Here is a 23,619-nt window from a genome sequence, read left to right on the forward strand (position 1 = left end):
TGGACTGGGGTGGAGTGACCTGCAGGTCACTGTGCAGACCCCACACTAGAAAGACAGCACATGTTTAATTCACACTTGCCGGAGAGCTGCTTCCTTTCATACAAAGATGAACTCTGCATGGGGGAAGGCGGAGCTAGGAATGAGGGTGGCTGACCCCTTCACAGGTGATTCAGCACAGTACTTGTTGGGCCCTTGGGGATGGGAGGGGCACCGCCTTCGCACAGCTCTACTCCAGGCTCTGGGTTCTGCCCCTGGGACTCTGTCTTCCCCTGGGAGAAGCAGGCTGCCCAAAGCCCCTGGGTGTGTGGTGAGGTGCCCTGAGGCCACCTCTGCACAGGTCATCTGGTCCTCCACGCTACATGGCCAGTTGTTGGCATGTCCAGTCGGACCTCTGTGGTCAGGCTGTCCATCCTGGTAAGAATGTCCACTCTCTGTGTCCAGGAGCTGTGCCCTCAGCAGGGTGGGTGCCGGTCCCCATCAGAAAGCACTCTTCCCTGTCCTGAGTGGCCATTGCATCTGGCCCTCACTTCGGCCCTCAGGGGGCGCCGTACAAGTCTGCTAGCCGGGCGAAGCGAGGGCCCCAGTCCTGGAGGCAACTGTAGTCTTGGTCCTCATCGCCCAGGCTGGACAGGATGGAGCTCAGTGTCCCTGCCATGGACCCGTCTCCTTCGTAGTCATAGATGAGAGCAGTGTCATAAGGTGGGACGCTGAGGTCACTATCCGCAGCCTCCAAGCCCTACAGAGAGGCCCCAGGAGTTCAGAACCCAGCTGCAGCACAGGGCGAGGTCAACCCAAGGTATGGCACCAGGAAGGGACAGAGGGGGTGTGAGGGTTACTGGGGGTTTGAGGAGCAGCCCTGAGTGTGGGGGCACCACTGGGAGCCCCAGTCCCAGGATTCAGATTTGAAAAGAGAAGGTTCCCTCTGGGCTGCTCTCCTTCCTTGGGCCCACCCCTCCCTGAAGACTGTGTCCTGCCTAAGGCTTCCTGACACCCCATCTGGAAGAACAGCTGGTTCTGTCTCTTAAACGTTTGGCCATTGGTCTGTTGCCTCCACCTGTGCATGTCATTGTCATTGTACACATGGGCTCCTGCAGGGTTGCATACCTCCTAACTAGAACCTGCACTTGGGCCTGCCCTCACTAGGCCTCTGTCAGAGGCGAAACTACAAGCCAGGGCACTAAGTGTACAGGCAGGTGTGGCACCTGGCACACTACTGAGTAGCTGCATGCTCCCCCCGTTGCCCACTCAATTGGATTTTCCATGTTCTGGGCATCTCCTGTGTTGATCTCAGGAAGTCACTGATGCTGTGTCCAGGGGAGCTACTGTTGGATGCCTGGGTTCAGCTGACAGCTGCACTTCTACCTGCAGGGGTCATTAAGTTTCCTCTGCCATTGGTGGGTGGGCAGTGCTGCAAGGCAGTCTCTGACCAACCCAGGCTCAACTAGGTCTGCTGTGATCCTGTGCAGGGGTCACCAACCTCCTCTTCCCTCAGGGCTTGAGCGCTGTGGCCCTCTGTTCCCCAAGCCTCACTCAGCTCTCAGTTCCTCAGGAGCTTCCTAGAAGCTTAGCCAGGGTCCCCAGTAGTGCGCCCACTCCCTGGGGCTGTGCATGTACAGGGGTACAGGAACGCACTTGTATGTGGTGTGTGTATGCATGCATGCACATGTGTGCCCCCTGCCCTCTCAACCCCTGCGGGATATACCTCGTTGATGAAGTCGGCCATGTCCGCTGGGCTGGTGGGCAGCGTGCGGGATGGTGGGGGGCGCACCCGGCTGAATGGGGTGTCTCGGCGCAGCGGTGGTCGTCCCAGAGGGGCGCCCAGGGCTGCCAGCTCTGAGGGGTGGCGCAGTTGGCTGATGTCGTAGGCATCCTGCAGACAAAGTGCATGGACTTGAGAGCCTGGATGCATGACACGGTGGGGGTTCCATCCCAGGTACCTTCCTGAGACTGCACAATAGGTTTGGGGGTTTGAGGAGAGGATGTGGGGAGGCCCCTACCCTTGGAGCCTGGGAGCTGGCCCACGGCCTGGGCTCCCTAGGACCCTTCCCACAGCTTAACATTCTGAGCCGCCACCTCCCCCCCCACCCCTGCCCTTACCTGGTCCTCCTCCCCGCCCCCCTGCTCATCATAGTTGAGGATGTTGTCCCGGAGGTCGTCCTGCAGTCCCTGTAGAAGCCCTTTGTCCCAGGACTGCTGCCTGAGCCGCGCGAGGAGGGCCACCGGCAGGGCGAGCGCTGGGCGGGCAGATAGGGCGAAGTTGGTGCCAGGTGTGGCTGCGTGGGGCGTGGCTGCGTGGGGGCGTGGCTGCGTGGGGCGTGGCTGCGTGGGGCGTGGCTGCGTGGGGTCGTGGGGCGTGGCTGCGTGGGGCGTGGCTGCGTGGGGGCGTGGCTGCGTGGGGCGTGGCTGTGTGGGTGTGGGACGTGGGGCGTGGGGGCGTGGGGCATGGCTGCGTGGGATGTGGGGTTGTGGACGTGGCTGCGTGAGGTGTGGGGCGTGGCGGGGCTGCGCACGGGGCGGCGGGGAGAGAAGCGGGGCGTGTTGGAGGGCTCCAGGGCCTGAGGGCGGCGGTCCCAGGGCGTGGGCACTCACAGAGAAGCAGGATGACGCTGGCCAGCACGATGACCAGGGCGCCGAGGCTGATGCCCGTGCCCTTTGCCCTCAGCGCGGCGGCCCCCTGCAGGCAGGCGCCGTCCTGGCCGCAGAGGCACACGGTCACGTTAAGGGGCTGCTCGCGCTGCTGGGGCGGCTGCCCCGAGTCCCGGAGCAGCAGGCTGAGGCGGTGCAGCCCCTCCTGGACCTGGTGCCGCAACCTCAGGCGCGCGTGGCTCACTGTGGAGGGTGCCCATGGTCAGCAGGGCCCTCCAGGGCTGGCCACGCCCCCTCCGTACCCCATGGGGATCGTGAGATGCTGGGCCTGTTTCCCATCTGCGCATGCACTGAGTGTGCGCTTAGGTGGGAACCAGCAGGACCACGTCTTGGGTGTACCCCAGGTTCCAGGTCTGAACCCCCAGGGTGGGTGAGGGGCATGGAACTCACTGTTAATCTGGCTGAGGCTCCAGTTCCGGGCCAGCTCTGGAACCCTGGGGCTCAGCTGGAAGTGGAAGGGGGCCCCGTGGGGGGGCAGGTCCTCATCGGTGGCACCCAGGAGAAGGCCAGAGCCCTGGTCTGGCTCGCTGCACAGGCTTCCAGATGGTGGGGAGAGCTCAGGCGCATGGTCGTTGACCTCCAGGATCTCAATGGACAGGGTCCCGGTGGCCGTGCAGGGCGGGGAGGCTGCAGACAGAATAGGCCTGGTGGGCTTCTTGTCCCTGCTGGAGCCCACTGCCCCCTCTATAAGTCTGCTCAGTGGAAGGCCTGTCTCTCAGCCTTGGGGCCAGCGGCAGGGACTCCCGGCCTGGGTTAGAGAGCCATGGAGCCCAGGCATGGACTCACCATCATCATAGGCCAGGATGATGGCCCTGTACCAGCCATCCTTGAGGAAGGGGGACGCCGGGCTGAGCACACGCTGGGTCTGTACCCAGCCTGTGGCTCCATCCACTTGCAGCCAATCCTCAGGGTCATAATCCTTGGAGTAGCTGTCAGCCAAGGGGGGAAGAAGGGAACAGGGTGGCCCTGAGCTACATGGGACCCCCTAGAGGTATGGTCACATACAGACTCACATACATCCCCAAATGCATACACACCTCACACATACACATATACACACACTCACACACTAGCTTTTGAGGCCCTAAGCTGGTGTTTTCTATCTCAATCCACAGGTGAGAAAACAGGCTCAGGAAGGCAGGTGAGCTGACCAGGGCCCTGTGGCCACTGAGTGACACAGCATCACATTGATAGGATTCAACCTGTGGACAACGTGGAGATAGACACAGATACACAGGGCCAGGGCTGGGGGTGGAATCCAAGGGCCAGTCCCACCAGAGGACTGCTCTTCAGAATGGACAGGGCTAACCACCCAGAGGCTGGTCAGAATAGACTGTGACCTTGTCAGTATGTGCCGAATGTAGCCAGTCCTGCCCTACAGAACAAGGTCATACCAGTATGCACACACATAGGACTTGAGACCCCCTGGACTGCCAGGGACACACAGACAGACGAGCCCTCCACCCTCTGACCAATGGCCTGATGGGAACCTTCAGGGCACAGGTGCTGGGGTACTCTCAGCTGGGCTCTGGCAGGGAAATTGAGGAATGGGGCTATTAGCTCCCTCTGCCTCACCCCCAGGGTCCCTGGGGAGGTACCTGAGCCTCTGCAGCTGCTGTGTGTCAGGGTCTTGGGCAGAGAAGGTGGCCACAGGGGTTCCTGGGGCTGCCCCCTCAGCCAGGCTGGTCCTCAGGGGATTCTCCTGGAACACGGGCGCCTCATTCACGTCCCGCACCTGCACAGTGACTTGGGCCTGGCCCCGCTCCGCCCTGGGGGCAGCCGCCTGCAGGGGCACCTCGTTCTGCACAACCACTTTGAGGCTGTACTGGTCACAGTGCTCATAGTCCAGGGGCTGTGGGGAGGAAGCAGAGCCGACAGCCCGCTCAGGGCTCTGGGCCCCCTCGTTTTTGGACATCCCAAAGCAGGTGCAGGCTGGGAGAAGGCCTCCACACCATGCTGCTGCCCCAGGTCTGTCCTCAGAGCCCTGCTTCCCTCCTTTTCAGCCTCGGAAAAATAAAACTTATGCAGGACAAAAAAGGCACAAAGCATGATGTAAAAAGGATCAAATAGATTCATCGCTCGAAATGAATCCTTTGGGTGTTGTGTGGTCAGTGACTCAAGCAAACGCTCATCTGGGTATTGATGGAAGGTGTTTGGTAGATGCAGTTAAATTAACTTCTACAGTCAATTGGCCTAAGTGAAGGTGATCCTGAACCATGGCGGGCCTCACCTGCTGTTGCAAGTCCTTAAAAGCGAAACGATTTCTGAGGAAGAAGGAATCGGCCTCAGGACCGGCTCTGAGCTGCCAGCTTCCCCTATGAATCTCAGACTCGCCCAGCCAGCCCCACAACGGCGAGAGCCAATTTCTTGCAATAAATTTCTCCATATATCAATATCTAAATATATCTATATCTTTACATGTGTGAATCTATGCACGTGTGCACGCACGTGTTTCCTACCGTTTCTCGGGTTTCCTATCCGGCTGATGCGCGTACAGTCTATACTCACACATGATGCGTACACAGAGTGGCACACACTGTAAATAACACACAGGCTTGTGGGGGTGGCCCTGCGCCCTGTGGTCAGTGTGGTCTGAGCCTGCCGTCCCAGCATTTCCCATCCTCTTGGCTCCATCCCCTCCCTCTGCTCCCTTCTGAGGATGGGCAGAGGGCCCAAAGGTTCCCAGGGCTTGAGGAGAGTGATGCCCCTGCTGCAGGAGCTGTGCACCGCTCACCTTCACCACAGACAGCACACCTTCGTTGGTCTTGGGGTCTGTGCGGATAGTGAAATGCCCATCGGGGTCACCCTCCAGGATGGTGAACCTGGCTGCCCAGTTGGGGGAACCTGGCAGGTCCTTGTCCTCCACCTCCAGCCGCCCCACATCGACTCCACTCATGGCCTCTGTAGCCTCCATGAAGAACTGTGGGAACCCACCCCAGATCCCCACCGGGGTTGTCAGGGGTGGGGACACCTCTTGCCCTCCCAGCTAAGTGCTGCCCACCCACTGGAGCCCTCCCAGGTTGGTTTGCCTCCAGTCACTACCCTCCCCCACCCCGGGGCCCCATGAGCCCCTCTCTGTGGGCTCAGCTGCACACGGGCTTGGGGGAGACACAGAGGGATGTCTGGGCTGCTTCTCCTAGGGCCCCTCTCCTGGCTCCTCCTGACTGTTCACTGCTCACAGCACCGTCTCTGTTGGCCCCGACTCAGGTCTCTGTGCTACCTGTGCAGGACTCCTGCTCTGAAGCACCCAGCCCAACACCCTCCATGAAGCCCTGGTCCCCACTGGGCCCGGGGAGGGAAAGGCAACTGGAGCAGGGGCTGGTGGGGTGGGGACAGTGATGGCACCTCTTCCCTGGTGAACCCAGGGGCGTTGTCATTGACATCCTCAAGGGTGATGATGGCTGACGCGGTGGCGGTCAGGCCATCTCCAGACATGTCCGCCACCTGCAGGGTCAGATTGTACACGGCGACCACCTGGGGGATGGCAACAGGGAATTGGAGACTGGGTGGGCACAGGGCAAGGCAAGGGGCAGGCCATTTGTGGGCTCAGCCGATAAAGGAGAGCCCTGTGGGTGGCAGAGGCCCCAAGTGGCTCCAAGTACTCTGCCTGCTCCCAAGCTCTGGGGCAAAATGTGCTGCCTGGCCTCTCAGGGTCCAATGGCACTTCTGTCAACTCTAGACTCTGCCCCAGCCTAGGAGTGGGCAAGAGGTCAGTTACCAAGTCAGATAAGCATTTACAGAGCACCTACTGCATGCTGGACCATGAGGGGCACCGACGAGCTGGGTCCCTGCCATAGCAGAGAGAGAGAGATGGGTGAAGATCACCTGACACAGTGACAAAACACAGCCACACAAGTGGCCTGGAGAAACCAAGAAGGGTTTCCTGGAGGTGCTGACGCTGCACAGAAGCCCAGAAGTGAGAGGCAGCAGTGGTCTTGACAGAGGGTGGCCGTCACTCCAGAGCATGAATGGTTACTGTGAGGCCCAAGAGGACCAGACCGACTGTTTAGTAGGCAACATGTATTTTGGCAGCAAAAACGCTGAGGATATGTCAGGGGCAGGCACTGCACTGACGGCCTCTCACACCCTGTCTTGACCTAACTTCACAACTACCCAGGAGGCAGGTGCAGCCCAAGTTGAGTCTGTGCCCAGAGTCTGAAGGCACCATGAGTGTTCCCAGCAACTGGGGGGGTCCCTTCAACTGTAGAGGAGGGACAGTCTGGCTGAGCAAGGCTGGGTTAGAGGGCCCAACTCTAAATGAGCTGCCCCTGTCCACCCAAAAGCGCCAACGAGATAGGCAAAGATTGGTCAGGTGCAACACTGGCTTCCCTGTTGCCAGCTTTCAAAGCAGAGCGGCGGCCGTCTCACCTCGCGGTCCAGGCCCACTTGAACCGTGCGTATCTCCCCCGTGTGCTCATCGATACTGAAGAGCTGGGCGCTGCCCTGCTCTAGGATGGAGTACCGCAGGGCCGCGTTGTCTGTTTCTGGGTCGTCAGCATCCGTGGCCTCGGCTCTGGTCACGTAGGTGCCTGGGAAGGATGAAGACATATGAGTACAACACCCATGGATGCCAGCCCCTGACTTCCACTCCCCTGCGGCCCACCAAACGAGTTAGGCCTGTGCAGACGTGAATATCCAAGCCTTTTGCCTGTGTTTGTGGGGGAGGAAGCAGGAGTGTGATACATGTTGGCTCAAGGGCTGATATCTGTGTCTCCCGCAAGACACGGAGACGACCCGGCAGGGGCTGAGAACACTGGGTCAGACCAGGTGAGCAGGAGAACCCAGGGCTGGCCCTGAGCCCCGGCTGCCGGGGAGACCGAGGGTGTGCTGGCTCGCCCAGCAGGCGCTGACCTCAGCCCTGCCACAGAGAGAAGCAGTGACCAGGGCAGGACCTGGGCTCGGAAGTAAACAAGCCACCAAATCTCAGGGAGGGGTGGGGGCAATGCAGGGGCCAGGAGGTTCTTCAATGCCTGTCCTCACACCCACTTTCCCTCTGGTGAGGTTTAGGTTTGACCTCCATGCTTCCCGAAGCTCAGGTGTACTCCATAGTCCAGGCTAATATCAAGGAACAACACACACACACACACACACACACACACACACACACACACACATATGTACTTCTACCATATAGTAGGAAGCCAACCGATAAATGGAGAAAGAATGATAGGATTAGAAAACCACTGTTTCCCAGCCATTAGAATAGCATGGATTCGGGCAAGAACCATTAGTGGATGCTAAAACTGGTGGGTGAAACTTTGAGGAGTAACAGGATATTTGCACAGTCTCAAAGTATCTTCCACAAGCTACCTATTAATTACAAAGGGAGAAACAGAAAAATCACAGTGGAGAAGCCTGGCAGACACTCCTTTCACTGGGTGGGTCAAAGTCAACGTCTCCAGGCGCAGGACGTGTGTGCTTCCTTGTACGATGCAATGAGGAGGACACAGCACCACTTCTGTGGGGTTCCCTACAAAAAGCAAAGCCCAAATCCAACCACACAGACCTGCATTCTTCAACATAACTGCTCTGGTGCTTCAGAATGTCAACGTCATCATTAAAGAGGTAAAAGACTTCTACAATGAAAAGTACAAAACATTGCTGAAAGAAACTAAAGCAGACAATTAAATGGAAACACATCCCATGTTCATGGACTGGAAGAATTAATATCGTTAAAATGTCAGTACTACCCAAAGCAACCTACGGATTCAATGCAATCCCTATCAAAATCCCAAGGACATTTTTTTGCATACACAGAAAAGCCATTCTAAAATTTATATGGAATATCAAGGAAATCTAAATAGCCGAAACAATCTTGCAAAAGAACAAAACTGGAGGGCTCACACTTTCTGATTTTAAAAGGTATAGTGATCAAAACAATATGGTACTGTCATAAAGGCAGACTTACAGATGATAAAAGGAAAGAGAGCCCAGGAAGAAACTCTCACATACATGGTCAAATGATTTTTGACAAGGGGGCAGTGATCGTTCAATAGGGAAAGGACAGCCTTTTCAACAAATGGTGCTGGGAAAACTGGATACCCACATGTAAAAGAATGAATGGGACCCATAATTATCTAATACCATATATAAAAGTTAACTCAAAATGGCTCAAAGACCTAAAACTATAAAATCGAAGGTAATACCAGCTGGTGTGGCTCAGTGGTTGAGCATCGACCTAGGATCCAGGCGATACGGGTTCGATTCCTGGTCAGGGCACATGCCCAGGTTGAGGGCTCGATCCCCAGTGGGGGGGCGTGCAGGAGGTGGCCAATCAATGACTCTCTCATCATTGATGTTTCTCTCTCTCTCTCTCCCCCTCTCCTTTCCTCTCTCTGAAATCAATAAAGATATATTTAAAAACAAACAAACAAATAAAACAACAACAACAGAAAACAGAAGATAACACAGGGGAAAATATTCATGACACTAGATTTGGCAATAATTTCTTGGATATGATACCAAAGGCACAGAAACAGAAGAAAAAAGGAACAAATTGGGTTTCATGAAAATGAAAAAGTTTTGTTCACCAAAAGACAATATTGAGTGAAAATACAACCACAGAATGGGAGGAATTATTTGCAATCATATATCAAATAAGGGGTTAATATCCAGAATACATAGAGAATCCCTAAAATTAAACAACAACAAAACAAACAGCCCGATTAAAAAATGGGCAAAGGAATTGAATAGTCATTTGTCCAAAGAAGATACATGAACAGCCATTAAGCATATGAAAAAAATGCTCAACATCACTAATTGTTAGGGAAGTGCAAACCAAAACTCCAATGAGACACCACCTCATATCCACTAGGATGCCTACTATCTAAAAGCAGAAAATAGCTCTAGCCAGTTTGACTCAGTGGTTAGAGTGCCGGCCCACGGACTGAAGGGTCCTGGGTTCGATTCTGGCCAAGGGCACATACTTCAGTTGTAGGCTCAATCCCCCACCCTGGTCAGTGGATGAGCTGGAGGCAGCCAATCAATGTGTCTCTCTCACATAGATGTTTCTATCTCTCCCTTTTCCCCTCTCTCTGAAAAGCAATGGAAATAAATATTCTCGGGTGAGCATTAAAAAAAAAAAAGCAGAAAATAAGTGTCAGCAGGAATGTGGAGAAACTGGAAGCCCTGTGCACTGTTGGTGGGAATGTAAAATGGTGCAGCCACTGTGGAGGACATTATTGTGATTACTCAAAAAATTAAAAATAGAACTCCCATATGACCCAGCAATTCCACTTCTGGGGATATACCCAAGAACTGAAAGCAGGGTCTCTAAGACATATCTGTCCGTCTGCCCATGTTTGCAGCAGCATGACTCACAACAACTAACACATGGAAGGAACCCAAGTCTCCATCAACAAATGAATGGATAAGCAAAACGTGGTCTCTACACACACATGGAATATTATGCAGCCTTTAAAAAGGAAGGAAATTCTGACACATGCTACAGCATGGACGAACATTATGGAAAGTAAAAAAAAACCAGTCACAAAAAGACAAATACTGTATGATTCCATTCATATTAAGCACGTAGTCAATTCATAGAGACAGAAAGAATAGCGGTGGCCAGGGGCTGGGGAAAGGGGAAGGGGAGTCAGTGTTTACTGGGGACAGCTTCAGTTTGAGAAGGTGAGAAGAGCTGTGGGGATGGGTGGTGGTGATGGTTGCCCAACATTATGAATGTGTTTAATACCACTGAACCATACACTTAAAAATGATTAGGATAGTAAATTTTTTTTTTTAATCCTCACTTGAAGATATTTTTTCCATTGCTTTTCAGAGAGTGGGGGGGGGGGAGAGAGAGAGAGAGAGGAGCATCGATGTGAGAGAGACATATCAATTGGTTGCCTCCTGCAAGCTCCCCGACTGGGCCTGGGGATGGAGCCTGCAACCAAAGTACGTGCACTTGGCCGGAATTGAACCAGGGACCCCTCAGTCCTTGGGCTGATGTTCTAACCACTGATAAACTGGCTAGGGCAGGATAGTAAATTTGTTGTTGTTGTTAATCTTCACCCAGATATATTTTTTCCCCATTGATTTTTAAAGAGAGTGGAAGGGAAGAAGGGGAAGAGAGAGTGAGAGAGCTAGAGAAACATCGGTGTGAGAGAGACACATCGATTAGTTGCCTCCTGCGACCCAGGTACATGCCCTTGACCGGGAATCAAACTGTGACCTCCTGGTTTATGGGTCGACTCTTAACCACTGAGCCACGCCAGCCGGGCCAGAACAAATTTTTTAAAAAGCGAGCGTTGTGGAAACCTAATGGCTAAGGGACGTTCCAGACAAAGAGAGAATTGAGGAGGCCCTGGTGCTTAGGGGTGGAAAGAGATTGTCAGCCCCACCGTGATGAGAACAAGTGGGTCATCCACAAAATAGTACTTATTTTGGATGCATCAGATGGGTGAGGGCACAAGGCAACCTGCTAACCAGGAGCCCAGGATGTGACCAGCCTCTCTGAGGAGAGTGGGACATGTGGAGGATTTCACCTTTGGTGGAGCAAAGTAGGATGACGCAGCCACCCCAGAAGCAGGCAGGAAGACAGGCGGTGAAACTGGAGAAGACTCTCAAAGGCGGAGGGTGGACTGACATGACAGCTCACAGCCCTGGGAGCCCCCGCACAAGGGGATCTGTGCCCTCTTGTCAGTCCTTTTGCAGAGGCCCTTACTGAGTGCTCATGAGAAAGACAGGGCAGGAGGAGGCCTGGGAGGGCACCTGTGGCTCAGGCCTGCAGAGTCTGCCCAAGTTGGGGTGAGTGAGAGGACTGGGAAGCCAGTTGGTGCTCAATACTGGGTGGTGATGGGGTTGCTGGGGGAGAAAAGGACCCTGCCCTGAGCAGGAGAGGAGGAGGTTTGCCCCTGGGGGAAGGGCAGGAACCCTAAACAAGCTCTATCCTAGAGGCTCAGGTACACAGGGACCACATAGAGCTGGGATTGAACCTGCAACCTATAGCTGAGACCCCTGCCCCCACTAGGAGCCTTGCAACAGCAGTCACCCCGGGATGGGGTAGGAGCGTGGAGAGATCCCTGTGTGCTTGGGCATGCAGGGCCTGCTGGAGTCTGGGGTGCAGCAGAAATACAGAGAGAAGCCCCAAGAGGCTGAACTAAAGCAGCAACAGAGGCAAGGCTGGCCCAGCTGCAGACGACACCCGCCCGCTCCCTGCTCCCTGCCTCCCCACAGCGAGGCCAGAGCCCCATTCCCAGGCATTCACTGCTGATCTCCATCTCTGCTGTTCTTTTACACACAGAAGAACAAGAAGGAAAAAAAAGCCTTCCTCAAAGACCAAGCAGCCAACAGAAACAGATCTACAGCTGACCAGACCCTGGGGCCTTTATCCAACAGAACCCTGAAAGAGCTATGATCCGTGTGCAGGAGGCTCCAGTGGAAAAGGCCGGCAACATGCATGAACAGATGGGGAATTCAGAGAAGAGACGGGGACTGTAAGAACAGGCAGGGTTTCTTTTGCTATAAAAGGCATCATTGGACCAACTGAAGTGGAATAAGGCTTGTAGATGAGAGATTGGTAGGTGTCAGTATTAACTTCCTGACTGTCATCATCATGCTGTGGCTAAGGAATTAGAATGTATGCACTGAAGGCACCAGGTCTGCAACCAGCACGGAAGGAAGGAAGGAAGGGAGGGAGGGAGGGAGGGAGGGAGGGAGGGAGGAAGGAAGGAAGGAAGGAAGGAAGGAAGGAAGGAAGGAAGGAAGGAAGGGAGGGAGGGAGGGAGGGAGGGAGGGAGGGGGGAGGGGGAGGGAGGGGGTGGGGGAGGGAGGGGGAGGGGGAGGGAGGGAGGGAAAGGTTAAAGCAAATGTGATATATATCACATCTCTGTGAAGGGTATACAGAAATACTTTGCAGCTTTTCTCTAAGTATGAAATTAGGTCAAAATAAAAAGTAAAAAGTAAAAAAGGGATTGTCGTTTTAAGTCATGAAAAACCAAAAGAGGGATGAAGTAAAATAAACATGAGTGACAAAGGAGGGCACACCTCTGCCATGAACGGGTGCTCGCCGCCCGTCTAAAGCACGACTTGCTTGGGGTTTGACCAAGCCCCTGGGAGCAGGGGTGGGGAAGAAGGAGGGAATCACTGTCTGGAATGAAATCTGTCTGCCCTGGAACAGACTAGGACAAGTAAGTCCATCTTGTAAAGACTCTTAAAGGACAGAGGGCTGTGTTTTGTTTGCAATCAAAATGTTGACTTAAGAAGCAATGAGAGGGCATGACTGTGTAATGGGCCTGGGGTTTCCGTTGTGGGGGATGAAAGTGTTCTGGAACTAGATAAGGAGTTGGTTGTGCAACATTGTGAGTGTACTAAATGAAGTGTTCATTTTAAAGTGGTTAATTTTATGTTATGTGAATTTCACCTCAATTTAAAAGAAGCAGCAGCAGCCAGAGCTTTGCCATCCACGAATCCTCTCCTTCCATTTTGGAAGATTTGGGGGTTTGAAATTAATATTGAAATAGGAAGTGACTTTTTTTGTGTGCTGGCATTGTGAATTAAACACTCCTCCCCACCCGCAAGATACTTTTTACATTGCAATAAATAGTGCAATTTTAGCAGCGGGGAAACAAGGAGTGTAGGAAGTCCCCACCTCCCTCATATGCATTTTATCCCTGTGCATTTTTCCTAAGTAGCACTGATCTCCCCAGGTGCTGGGTAAGAGACAGAACTGGGGGGGGGGGGGGGAGCAGGAGGGGGGAGGTCTGAGCATATTTGCTTGCCCTTTGGGAAATAGGAAGTAACTTGAGTTGACTTGTGGAAATTCTATCAGTACTGAAAACTGTTCACTTATTTTTAGACTCTTTGAAGGACCTCTGAAATTCTTGCTAAAGGGAAATCCTGGACTTCTGACCTACCCAGAGCCCCCCCCCCCCCGCTGCAGTTCCCCTCCCCTGTGGGAACCAGTGGGCAGGGTGGCCAGGCTCCCACCTCACCTGGCACAGCACCCTCCAGCACTTGGCCAGTGAACACCTCCTGCAGGAAGACAGGCCGGTTGTCGTTCTGATCCACAACCACAATCTCCAGGTCCGTGGGCTCCTCCAGGGTGGATCCTCCCAGGTCCAGAGCAAAGGCCCTTAGCTAGTCAAGCAGAGAGCAAGGACTGGCACTGTGATCCCCAAATTTCCGTGGCTCCCACAAAAGCCATGCAAAAGGGACAGCAAGTGCCGACTTTGTATTCCGCTGGAAACACCAACTTAAACGGATGAGAAACAGCACACGGGTGGGGCATGTGCTGCAGCAAATGGAACTTCCCTGAAGAGGATACTGCTTTCTCATAGCAGGCAGGGCGACCACCATGCTTCCCCTCTCGCCTTGGCCACCAGGAAGCTCACAGCTATGTTTCAAGCATGACCGAAGTAACGCTCTCACTAGCATTCCTGGTCTCTCTCCCTTTTTATATACAGTTTTGGCTCCTCTTAAACTTTAATTCCTCTGTGCACATGAAATTTTTAATCAAACCACCTCTTATCATTTTGGAGCATGGCCATGATATAATTTCCAGGTAAAGGAATCTAACTTTCTGTGTAAGGAAACACAGTCTGAAGGAAGGCTCAAGGCACATGAAAGCAAAGGCAGAGGCCCCTTCCCCAAGGCAAGTTCAACATGGCATTTTGGACAGGCCAGGATGGGATCGAGGGCAGGTCACTCTGTAGGGGAGTCAGATGAGGTTCCTGGCCCCGCTCTTGGGCCTCTTGCTTACCTGGCTCCTTACCTCCCTCCCCACTGCCTTTTCTCTTAGATCTCAGTCTCAAACCCTCCAAGGGGCGGGTCTGTGGTGTCTTCCCCTGGGTCCCACCCCCATGAATCAAGGGGCACCTGCCAGCGGGATTCGGGAATACTGTGGGGTTCTTCTAACATTCTGTCCCCTCCAAATATAGCCAGGTCGGGGGAGAACAGGCTGTGGGTGAAGAGGGTGTCACCAGTATGGGCGCTGGTTTCCTGGGGAGGGGACGCCTGCCCTCGCTGCAGGCTGCCCGGCGCTCTGCCCAGGGCCACCCCGCTCCTCCACGGGCCTCGGTTTGCCCCTTTGTTAAATGGGAATATAACACCTGCTTCCTTGGGTTGCAGGTTCGAGTCCCAAATTCCCACCCCTGCCCCCCAGTTAAGGACGCCAGGCCTTGCTGGAGAAGCGACTTGGCCTAACGCGCCCACCGGGGAACAGAGCCAGGTGGGGCAGGGGCCCCACCCTGAAGCGGTCCGTCTTCTCCCGGTCCAGCGTGGCATTCAGGAACACCTTCCCCGTGAACTTGTCGATGGAGAACACGCCCCGCGGCTCCTCGTCCACGCCGGGCCCCTGGATGCTGTAGATGACGCTGCCCAGCTGCTGCTTGTCGGACTTGATCTGCCAGCGCAGGAAATGGGCTGGGGGAGGGGCCCCCAGGGCTGGGGTCCCCCCTCTCCGCAGCCCTGCCCCTCGCCCAGCTGGGGTGGGCAGCCCAGCCCCCGGCCCCAGTGGCATCCCTGTGCTAAAGCGCACACCTTCGGGGACCCGCGGGGACAGCCAGCCCCCGCTCTGCCCGCTCCAGCCCCTCGCGCTCACCTGCACCAGCGGGTAGGGGAGGCGCTTGTGGTTCTCGGACACGCTGATGGGGGGGATGACCCAGGCTCTCCGAACGCGGCCCTGTGCCGGCGCCCGGTGCCAGGGGAACAGGGTGCTGGGCCTCCTCAGCCCGGGAGCCCCCAGTGAGAGGCCCAGGCTCTGCAATAAAGACACAAACTGCAGTCACAGGGCTCGCACCCCAGGGAGCCTGGGGAGCAGGCAGTGCTGAGAGCCTCTCTCCCACTGGTGGTGGGTGAGTGAACTCCCCTCCCTGGAGGGCAAGGAGCACCTAGCCCCACTTCAGAACCCGAGGTCAGGGCCCTGGGAGGCCCAAGCAGCCACATCCCCAAGCCTGGGGCCCCCAAAGCTCAGCATCTGTCTCTAGCCCTCTCCTTGTAGCGTCGGAGCCTGGGGACCGGGAGTTGTCACAGGCCCTGGATGACTGGGAGGAACTGACCAAGCTGTACTCCCACCTCATCTTACTGAGGGCCAGACATCCCCTGCCCCCCCTCACATGGCCCAGGGGAGACTTAGGCGCGGGATACTGGGGGAGGGGGTGAGAACTAGGGCAGGGAGAGGAGGCCTGGGAAGAAGGCCAGTGACAAGTAATGGGAATGGCAGCTGGTCGGGCTGGGCCCCTCCCCAGGGAGGACCCTCAGGGTCAAGAATGTAGATAATGCCGCGGGGGCGGGCAAGGGAGGCCGGGCCAGGAGCACTCCTGCCCCTCCCCTGGGCTGATCTGCTGGAGGTGGAGGTGTGGGGGCTCCTGGTTGCAGGCTGGGGGCAGTGGGGGTGACATGTGGCCTTCCCAGGCTTCCTCACAGCTTGGATTCCTGAGGATTGGTTGAGGTCAACCAGACTAACGCTTTTGTCAGAAGAGGCCCAGAGACTGGAGGGGGCCACCTGAGGGGCCAGAGCGCCCCCGCCAGGCCTGTGGAACCAGGTGCCATTTTCACACCAATACCTCAGTTCCTAGTGCCTGGGACCCTCGGTATGGTATCCTGCTCCTCCCTCCTAACCCGCAGGCCCAGGGGACTGGATGCCCTGTGTGCGATGCTGCCACTCAAGTCCCAGCGCCCAGTGTGGGGCAGCAGAGGGGGTCGAGGAGCACGTGGCAGACGTGTTCCCCACTCTGCCCTACAGTCAGGCTGTCACCACCCACTGAACTCTGGGATCAAAACCAGGCGGGACAGCATAGGAGAGAGGCCAAAACTCTCCCTAGACCCACTGCCAGCTCTCTGGCACCGCAGACAGCCCCACCCGACCGCTCAAATGGGGAATGAAGTCCAAGAGAAAGGGCCCATCCCGTGAGTCAAGGGCTGAGCTGGCAGCAGCCTCACAAACCCTGTTCCCCAGAACGGCCCGGCTGAAATGTGAGGTCCCTCCACTGGCTCCTCGACCAGGTGCTGGCCAGCTTGAGTGTGGTCTCCAGCATGAAGGTACTGAGGACCCCTCATGCTCCCCAAATCACGGGTGAGGCCAACTGGCGCAGCTCTTGGACAGGCTGTGGGAGGGTGCACTTCTCACATTTTCCTACAGCCAAACCCAGCTGGGCCCCAGTAGGTAACTGAACCCCCAACCCCACCACAGGCCCTGGCAGCTGTCTGCCCCCACCCAGGGTCTCTAGGCTCCTGGGACCTTCTGAGGGGACTCTCCTCTAGCCTAGGTAGACCAGGTGGCTCCCAGGGCCCCTCCAAGCCCCCCTACCAGCTGCCTAATCCTGCTGACTCCCAGCCATGCAGTGCATGGAGGAGCAGCGTGGGATGGGGTGGGCTGGTGGCCTCAGGGGAGTAGCGGGCAGTGTGTGGGGAGTGGAGGATGCTTAGGGGTGCGGCAGGGGCAGAAGGCTGCTGTGCTGTGTAATCCTCTGTCATCACTCTCCTCCAGCGCCTCCCCCTTCTGCCCAGGGCTTGTTCTCGGGGCCCTGATCCGGGCACAGTGGGCCCTCAGACTCTTTGTTGACAGAATGGCAGTAACATCCAAACTAAAGCTGACCTCTCTGATGGCCCCAGGCCAGGCCATCTCCCCAGTTTTGGAGTCTTCCTCCCACCGCCTTGTGTAAAATGCCACAGGCATGTCACCTACAGAGCCTGGAGTCCAGGTAGCAGAAACCCGCTTTATAGGAAGAACCAGGCGGCTGGCCAGGCCCCCAGCTCCCTGCAGACGGACAGATGGCAGTGCTGCCTCTGAGCCTGCCTGGGGCTTCCTGCCAAAACCACCCAAGCACAAACCACTTCCAGGTTGGTGTGGTGTTCCCACCAAGTGGAGACCCGCCTGCCTTTGTCACGGTACCAGTGGGGACAGCGTCTGTTTCCTGAGCATCTGGGGGCAGCACTGCCTCTTTCCTTTCTCTCCCTCCCTCCTCCTCCCCAGATCCCCTCTCAGCCCTCACAGTCGCTAGAAATGGTGGTGATCACCTCATTTCCCAGCTCCCCAGAGTGAGGCTCAGAGGCTGAGCTGCCACTTGCTCAAGGCCACGAAGCCAGAGCACAGCAGAGCTGGGAGCCACAGGAACCTCCACACTCAGGAGCAGGCTCTGAAAGGAGCCCAGTGTTTATAGCAGTGCCCGCCCTGCCCTGACTTCGGCATGGGGTGGGGGCTGGACAGAGGCTGGGCACAGTCCCCAGGTGCTCCTTGACTTCAGGCTCTTAGAGGGACACACTCTGCCCTGTCTAGCTGTGGCCACACCTGGGCTGGCCCCTACCTGCGCCCCAACCCCCAACCCACCACAAAGCCTCTGTCTGCCCTCTTCCTGCCAGTGGCCTCTGCTGACACTGCAGGATGCCCACCAGCTTGGTGTGGGGCCAGTAGGGTGGAGGCAGAGCCTGGGAATCCCAGTCTGTCCATGGCTCAAGTTCATGGGGTCAGCAGAGGCCACAGAGCCTTGGCACAGTCTCCTCGCCCAGATCAGAGGCTGCGGTGGGTGAGGTGGCTGGGCTGGACTTCTGGAGCTCAGGAGCACTCCTGTTTGTCCTTGCCCTCCCACAACCCCTTCCCAGATGTGGCTGGCAAGAGGGAGCCGCCTGCGGATCGTGGAACAAAGCCACACCAACAAAGCCAGCTCACACAGACCCCCAGCATGGAGGCAACACCCTTGAGTGACATGCTCTCACATATGCCACCCACCTTGCTGTCTCTCATTCTAAGCCAGTACCAATGGGCATCATGGACACACTCTCCTCAAGTGGATGCCCAGTGTTACCCCCACATTCACCCTTGGCCTGCCTTTAACAAGTACCCGAGAGAACACTCTGGAAGTCCTAGAAACACCAAGGCCATTGCCCCTCACTGGGACCCACCCCAGCACTGGCCCTCAATCCAAGGGCTGCCAAGCAATGAAGCTCCCAGCATGTATTTGCTACAGCTGAGTGGCGAGCGTCTCACAAACACTCCTGCAGAGGTAGGAATGGTGTGTCCCACCCAGACCCAGGCAAGGTGGGCCTGTGAGCAGCCGGCCACCTCCTGCCCTAATGCTTCTCTGGCCTCAGGATTAGTGATCATGCCTTCTCCCTGGCCAGACAACGCAGGCCACGTTGTGGGGCAGAGGCACGTAGCACAGGCCAGGGTTCCAAAAGCTGACTAATCAAAGAATCACGGTGTATGTGTTAAAATAGGGGTTCCATGAGTTTACCCCAGACCTACTGAATTAGAACACCCAGGGAGTCACGAAGCCCAAGTGATTCTTGGAGATGTTGGAGAAACTGGGCAGGCACTGGGCTGAAAGGTGGGACTTCAGGGTCAAAGAGCCCTGATGTGGCTTCAGCCCTAGAGGCATATCGGGGGCTCTGTGTGTGGGTGATACCAGGGCCTGCGGTGAGGGCCAGGCAGGCACAGTGCGGTGAGAGTTGGGTAAGTATGTCACTGCCGACTCATTTCTGTTCAGAAACAATGGAGAGAAAGTGCCTGTCAGAGGCCTCTTGCCCTTTGCCAGTGCCCATCTTGCCTGTGGGCCTGGAGCAGCCTGAAGGGCTTCCCTGCTTCACTCCATCAGCCCAGGTGGATTCAAAAGCAGGAATTATAAGCAGGGCCCCTCTCCTAGGAGCCTGGGAAGAAAGCTGGGCACGTGCTGGACACTCACTGCCCTAGGAAGAGATGCTTGTGACCAGAGAGGCAGGGTACCAGAGAGGCAGGGCCCCTTCCCCACCAGGCACTGGGGCCTCTAGTGGCCCCCTGGTGAATGGGAAACAGAGGACCTGGACTTGGGTAGGATGTTTGCTGACTTGGGCCCAGCTCCCTGGAGCCCTGTCCACAGCTATACATCTTAGTTGGATAAAGGGGAACACGCATTCTCTATTCTACCCCCTCCTGGTATAGTTGGGAAACCTGAAAAAACACAGATGCAGCAGCAGCTTGGGGAAGGGGTTCTGGGTACAGGGATCCCTCCAACACTTCCTAGGCCCTGGGTTTCTCAGATTCTAAGAACTGGGCAAGCCTGTAGCCTGGTGGAGCCTGGGCTGGGGGAGAGGCCATGTGCCATGGAGGGCAAGAATCCCTATTCTTGCATAACCCATGGACACAGACAATAGTGTGGTGAAGGCTTGGGGGGGGGGTGGATGTGGGATAGAGGGAATCAGTGGGGGGGGAAAGGGGATATCTATAATATTTTCAACAATAAAGATAAATTAAAAAAAAAAAAAAGAATCCCTATTTTGGACTCCCCATGAGCCAGAGCCCCTTCCCCCAGGCTGGAATCCAGGCTACCCCATTCCTGGATGGCCTAGCAAGCATCAGGCATGCCAGGAATGGGCCCAGCTGTCGGCCTGGCTCAGAGCACCCCCTGAGCTCCCCTCCAGCTGCTGTAGGCTTCAGGGAAGGAATGAGGATTGTCAGGCAAAGGGTGGTGGGAAGGGCAGCCGTTTCCTCTGCCTGTTCCCGCTGCTGTGACAAACCGCCACTGCAGGATCCAGCCATCCTGCCCACCTGGAGGTCCAGTGGTCCAGGAGCCTCTTTCCCCTCTGGCCTTGGTTACAGTCACCCTAACGTGTGGCTGACAGCCTCACCCTGTGCTGGAAGAGATAAGCTCATCTGTTGTGGGTGCCATCTTGTTCTAGGCACTTTCCCCACATTGTCCCCAGGGGGGGCTTCACACTTTGCAAAGCCCCCAGCAGTGTGGCTGGGTCTCATCTTCCTTTAGAAAACCATGTGGCTTCCTGGCCAGACACAGGCCTGGGGTCCCTCCCAGCAGGGCATGAGCCTGTCCAGAATCACCCATGCTACCCCAGTCCTTCTGCCACTCCCACAGTAAGCTCAGCTATTGGGGACGCTGTGGGCAAAGAGAGGGGGTGACAAAGGTCAGCTCTGAAAATACACACTCTAAGCCCCCTGGTGAATTTTTAGGGGACACAGGGAGGGGAGGGGTGTGCCTCATCCAAGGCAAATGGATCTACGCAGTCTGGTCTCCAGGCCACACCCCACCCCCACCCAGAGACCCACCCCAGACACCTCTGTGGGCCTGGGGCCTGCCTGCCTTGGGGGTTCACAGAGGTGGAGGAAAGAGTGCCCAAGGGCAGCCACAGAACCCATGTGGCTGGACAGGAGAGGACTGAAGTCTGAAAGCTGAGCTGGATGGGGGAGGGGTGGGTCGCCCCCTTCCTCCCCTTACAATGGAACTAATTTAAGCAGCTGTGTGCAGGAACTTGAGCAGCCAGGCCCCCACTGGCCGTCCTTCACCCCCACCTGAATCCCAGCTGTCGGAGGAGGGGCATTCTGTAGCACCCCTTGGGGGGAGGGGAAGGAATCTGAGAGGTTTCTACTCCCCTCAAGCAGAGTAAAAGGTGGACACCCCCAGACCCAGAGTGGGATGCTGGGGCAGAAATGTTTTTCCTAGGTCAAGTGGGCAGAGAGCATGGGAGGTGTTGAGGCATCTGGGCCCTGAAGAGGTCTGGAAGGGCAGAGGCTTTGCTGAGCCTAGGTGATTGCCCTGTCTGAGTCAGCTGGACAGGGCAGCGAGGCCTAGACATGGGCACACTGTCTCTGAGGGGGGGCAGTGGGAGGGCCTAAAGGCAGGGGAGGAGGTGGCTGGAGCGGGGGTGCTAAGTGCCCTGAGGGGTCAGCTGCTGTGGAGGGTCTGGCTGGAGGTGGGCACCTGGTCAGCTGCCAGGGCTGAAACCTGAGCTGCCCAGTGGGAACTGGGGGATCTGTGGGAATTAAGGGGACGCAGGAAGCCCTGCGGTGAGTGCTGGGAAGGCCGCCTCTCCTCCTCATCTTCCGGCACTACCTGATGGGCCTGGGACTGGAACTGAGAATTCCATGCTCTGATCACTGCCCGGCCCTGGCCCCTGGCCTTTGGCCTGTGACCCTGGCTCAGCCCAGTTCTCTGAAGGTAGGAGGCCATAAAGGCCACCTTCCATTCATAGGCACAGCCTAGGGCCTGCCCAGCAGCCTGGGGCATGAGGAGATGTGGCCCTACTCAGGGGGTGCCCATGGGGGGGAGCAAGGGGGCAGCCTGTGATTCTTTCTACCTATCCTGCTCCCATGATGGGGAGGCTGGAGGACCAGCAGGGCTGTGCTGGGACCTGGCTTCCCCGGGCACAGGGTACTCCAGGGGATAGTGAGTTCCTGCAGGGTGGAGTGTGCAGCTGTTCCTGCTGGCAGGGCTCATGGAGAGGGGGCTCAGACTTCCCCCAGAACTACCGACCAACTCAGCAGTCCTTACAAAAATCTGGCCTCCCAGCTCCTGCAACTGGGGGTGCTCCTGCTGCTCCATCCTCTCCCTGCCCTGCACCACAAGACTGACTACCCCAGGGCTGAGGGGCACACGTCAGAGGGAGGGACTGGGCAGCTAGGTGGCCTCCTGGCAGCCCCCAGCTTGGCTCCCTGTCCAGTCCAGGCGGAGGCAGTTACACTCGCCTCTGGACCCCCCTCACTCCGGGGGCACACAGCGCCCCGGACAGCGGAGCCTCACGCAGGACCCTCGGTTCACCGGCCCACAAAGGCAGCGGGGCCAGGAGTCCCGGGGAGGCCGGGGCGCCCTCCTCTAAGGCTCCGTCGGGCAGAGCTGGGGGCGGGGGCCCGCGGGGCGCCTACGCCTTACCTGGGCCAGCAGCCCGAGGGCGAGGAGGAGCGCGGCGTCCATGGGGCGACGGCCGAGTGTCCACCTGCGGCCAGAGCTGAGCCTCCTGCTCCGGCAGAGCCCGGCTAAGTGACAGCACAAGTGCGCTGGCGGAGGGGCAGAGTGAGTGACTGCACGTGGACGGGGCGGGGCCCGGTGCTGGACGACGGCACGAGTGTGCGGCGGGGGACCGAGTGAGTGACAGCACGTGTGTTGGGGCGGGGCCGGGGCGGGGCCGAGTGAGTGACAGCGTGTGTGCTGGGTGGGGCGGGGGAGGCGGGCCAGGGCTGAGTGACAGCACTTGTGGGGGCGGGGCCTGGGCTGAGTGACAGCAAGGTGCTGGGCAAGAGAGCTGGGTGAAGAATGAGTGACAGCACTGTGAGGGCGGGGCCTGGCGCGGAGTGACAGCACTGCCAGGGGTGGCGGGGTGGGATCCGGGCTGAGCGGCAGGACAGGCGCGCCTAGATTGGGGGGCCCGGCAAGTGACAGCTCTTGGGAGGCCTCGGGGTGGGGGTGGCATGGCTGATGGTGGGCCCTGGCGGGTCGGGAGTCAGGCAGCTGTCCTTGGGTGCTCCACTCCCAGGATCAGACGGTGGAACCAAGCCTGTCAGAAAAGGCAGCGGTCGGTGAAGGTGGGCTAGGGTACCAGAGTGGATTCATTCACTCTTTTTTTTTTCTTCTGGTCCCCAAACTTACCAGGCATACTCTTGCCTCAGGGCCTTTGCATTAACTGTTCCCTCTGCCTGGAATGCTCTTCCCCGCTCTCCCCTAGGCTTGCTGCTCCCTGCCTTGGGGGCTTTGTCTAAGGGTGCCTCCTCATTACTCTCTCAGACACTGTCACGCCCATCACAGGTATCTCACATCTTGAATTACATTTGCCAGATTTGTTCATTGTCTGTTGTGGAGCTCTCCTGGGGCCAGGCTATTCCCTGCTGACCCCAGGGATAGCACAGAGGAAGGCCAGGCACAAACACAGCCCCCTCCCCCCAGCCAGAAACCCTTCTTTCCCCCTCTGGGCTCGTCTGTTGGCGTTACTTGGCGAGGATCCTATCCCTCTCCTCAAGACCCTGCCAGCCTCTCGCAGGCCCAGCACGTGGTAAAGGAGCAGGGAGCGGGAGCGGGAAGGAGGGGAGGAAAGACCCTGTGGATCAACGTGCATTCTGAGGAGCAGGAGCAGTGGGAAGTGGGGCTGCCGACCAGCCCTGGCCCTAGTCTGGGGAGCCTCTGTCTGGGTCTTCTCTGCCGCAGGAGCAGGCAGGGGCCTCTTGCCTTCCTCTCCAGATCACTGGGCTGTGGAGCAGGTGCAGCACCATCTGTGCCCTTGGCCTGCTTGGAAGGAGGCCAAGCTACCTGGGGGAGGCTTTGGCAGTGACTGTGTCCC

General features: G+C 57.1%; 1 protein-coding gene across 1 annotated transcript; it reads right to left on the bottom strand.

The window, feature by feature from the left end:
- Positions 1-3: 3 nt before the first annotated feature.
- Positions 4-22,337, bottom strand: CDH15 (cadherin 15). Its single transcript, XM_016221082.2, has 14 exons — positions 22,221-22,337; positions 15,188-15,346; positions 14,834-14,989; positions 13,581-13,725; positions 7,015-7,175; positions 5,992-6,120; positions 5,381-5,566; positions 4,245-4,498; positions 3,433-3,575; positions 3,037-3,273; positions 2,590-2,829; positions 2,098-2,234; positions 1,703-1,870; positions 4-736 (listed from the first exon to the last, which is right to left on the bottom strand). Exons 1-14 carry the CDS (start codon positions 22,260-22,262, stop codon positions 536-538), a joined length of 2,358 nt encoding a protein of 785 aa, XP_016076568.2. The 5' UTR covers positions 22,263-22,337; the 3' UTR covers positions 4-535.
- Positions 22,338-23,619: the final 1,282 nt, after the last annotated feature.

The sequence above is a fragment of the Miniopterus natalensis genome, chromosome 18, assembly GCF_054644295.1.
Source record: "Miniopterus natalensis isolate mMinNat1 chromosome 18, mMinNat1.hap1, whole genome shotgun sequence".
Lineage (NCBI taxonomy): Eukaryota > Metazoa > Chordata > Mammalia > Chiroptera > Miniopteridae > Miniopterus > Miniopterus natalensis.

Bases quoted from the DNA above. Each gene is read 5' to 3' on its own strand.
- CDH15 (XM_016221082.2), bottom strand. From the start codon at position 22,262: ATGGACGCCGCGCTCCTCCTCGCCCTCGGGCTGCTGGCCCAG. The intron at 3,274-3,432 runs GTGAGTCCATGC...TTCTGTCTGCAG, and splicing joins CATCCTGGCCTATGATGATG to CCTCCCCGCCCTGCACGGCC. The intron at 2,235-2,589 runs GTGAGTGCCCAC...CTGCCCGCCCAG, and splicing joins CAGCGTCATCCTGCTTCTCT to CGCTCGCCCTGCCGGTGGCC.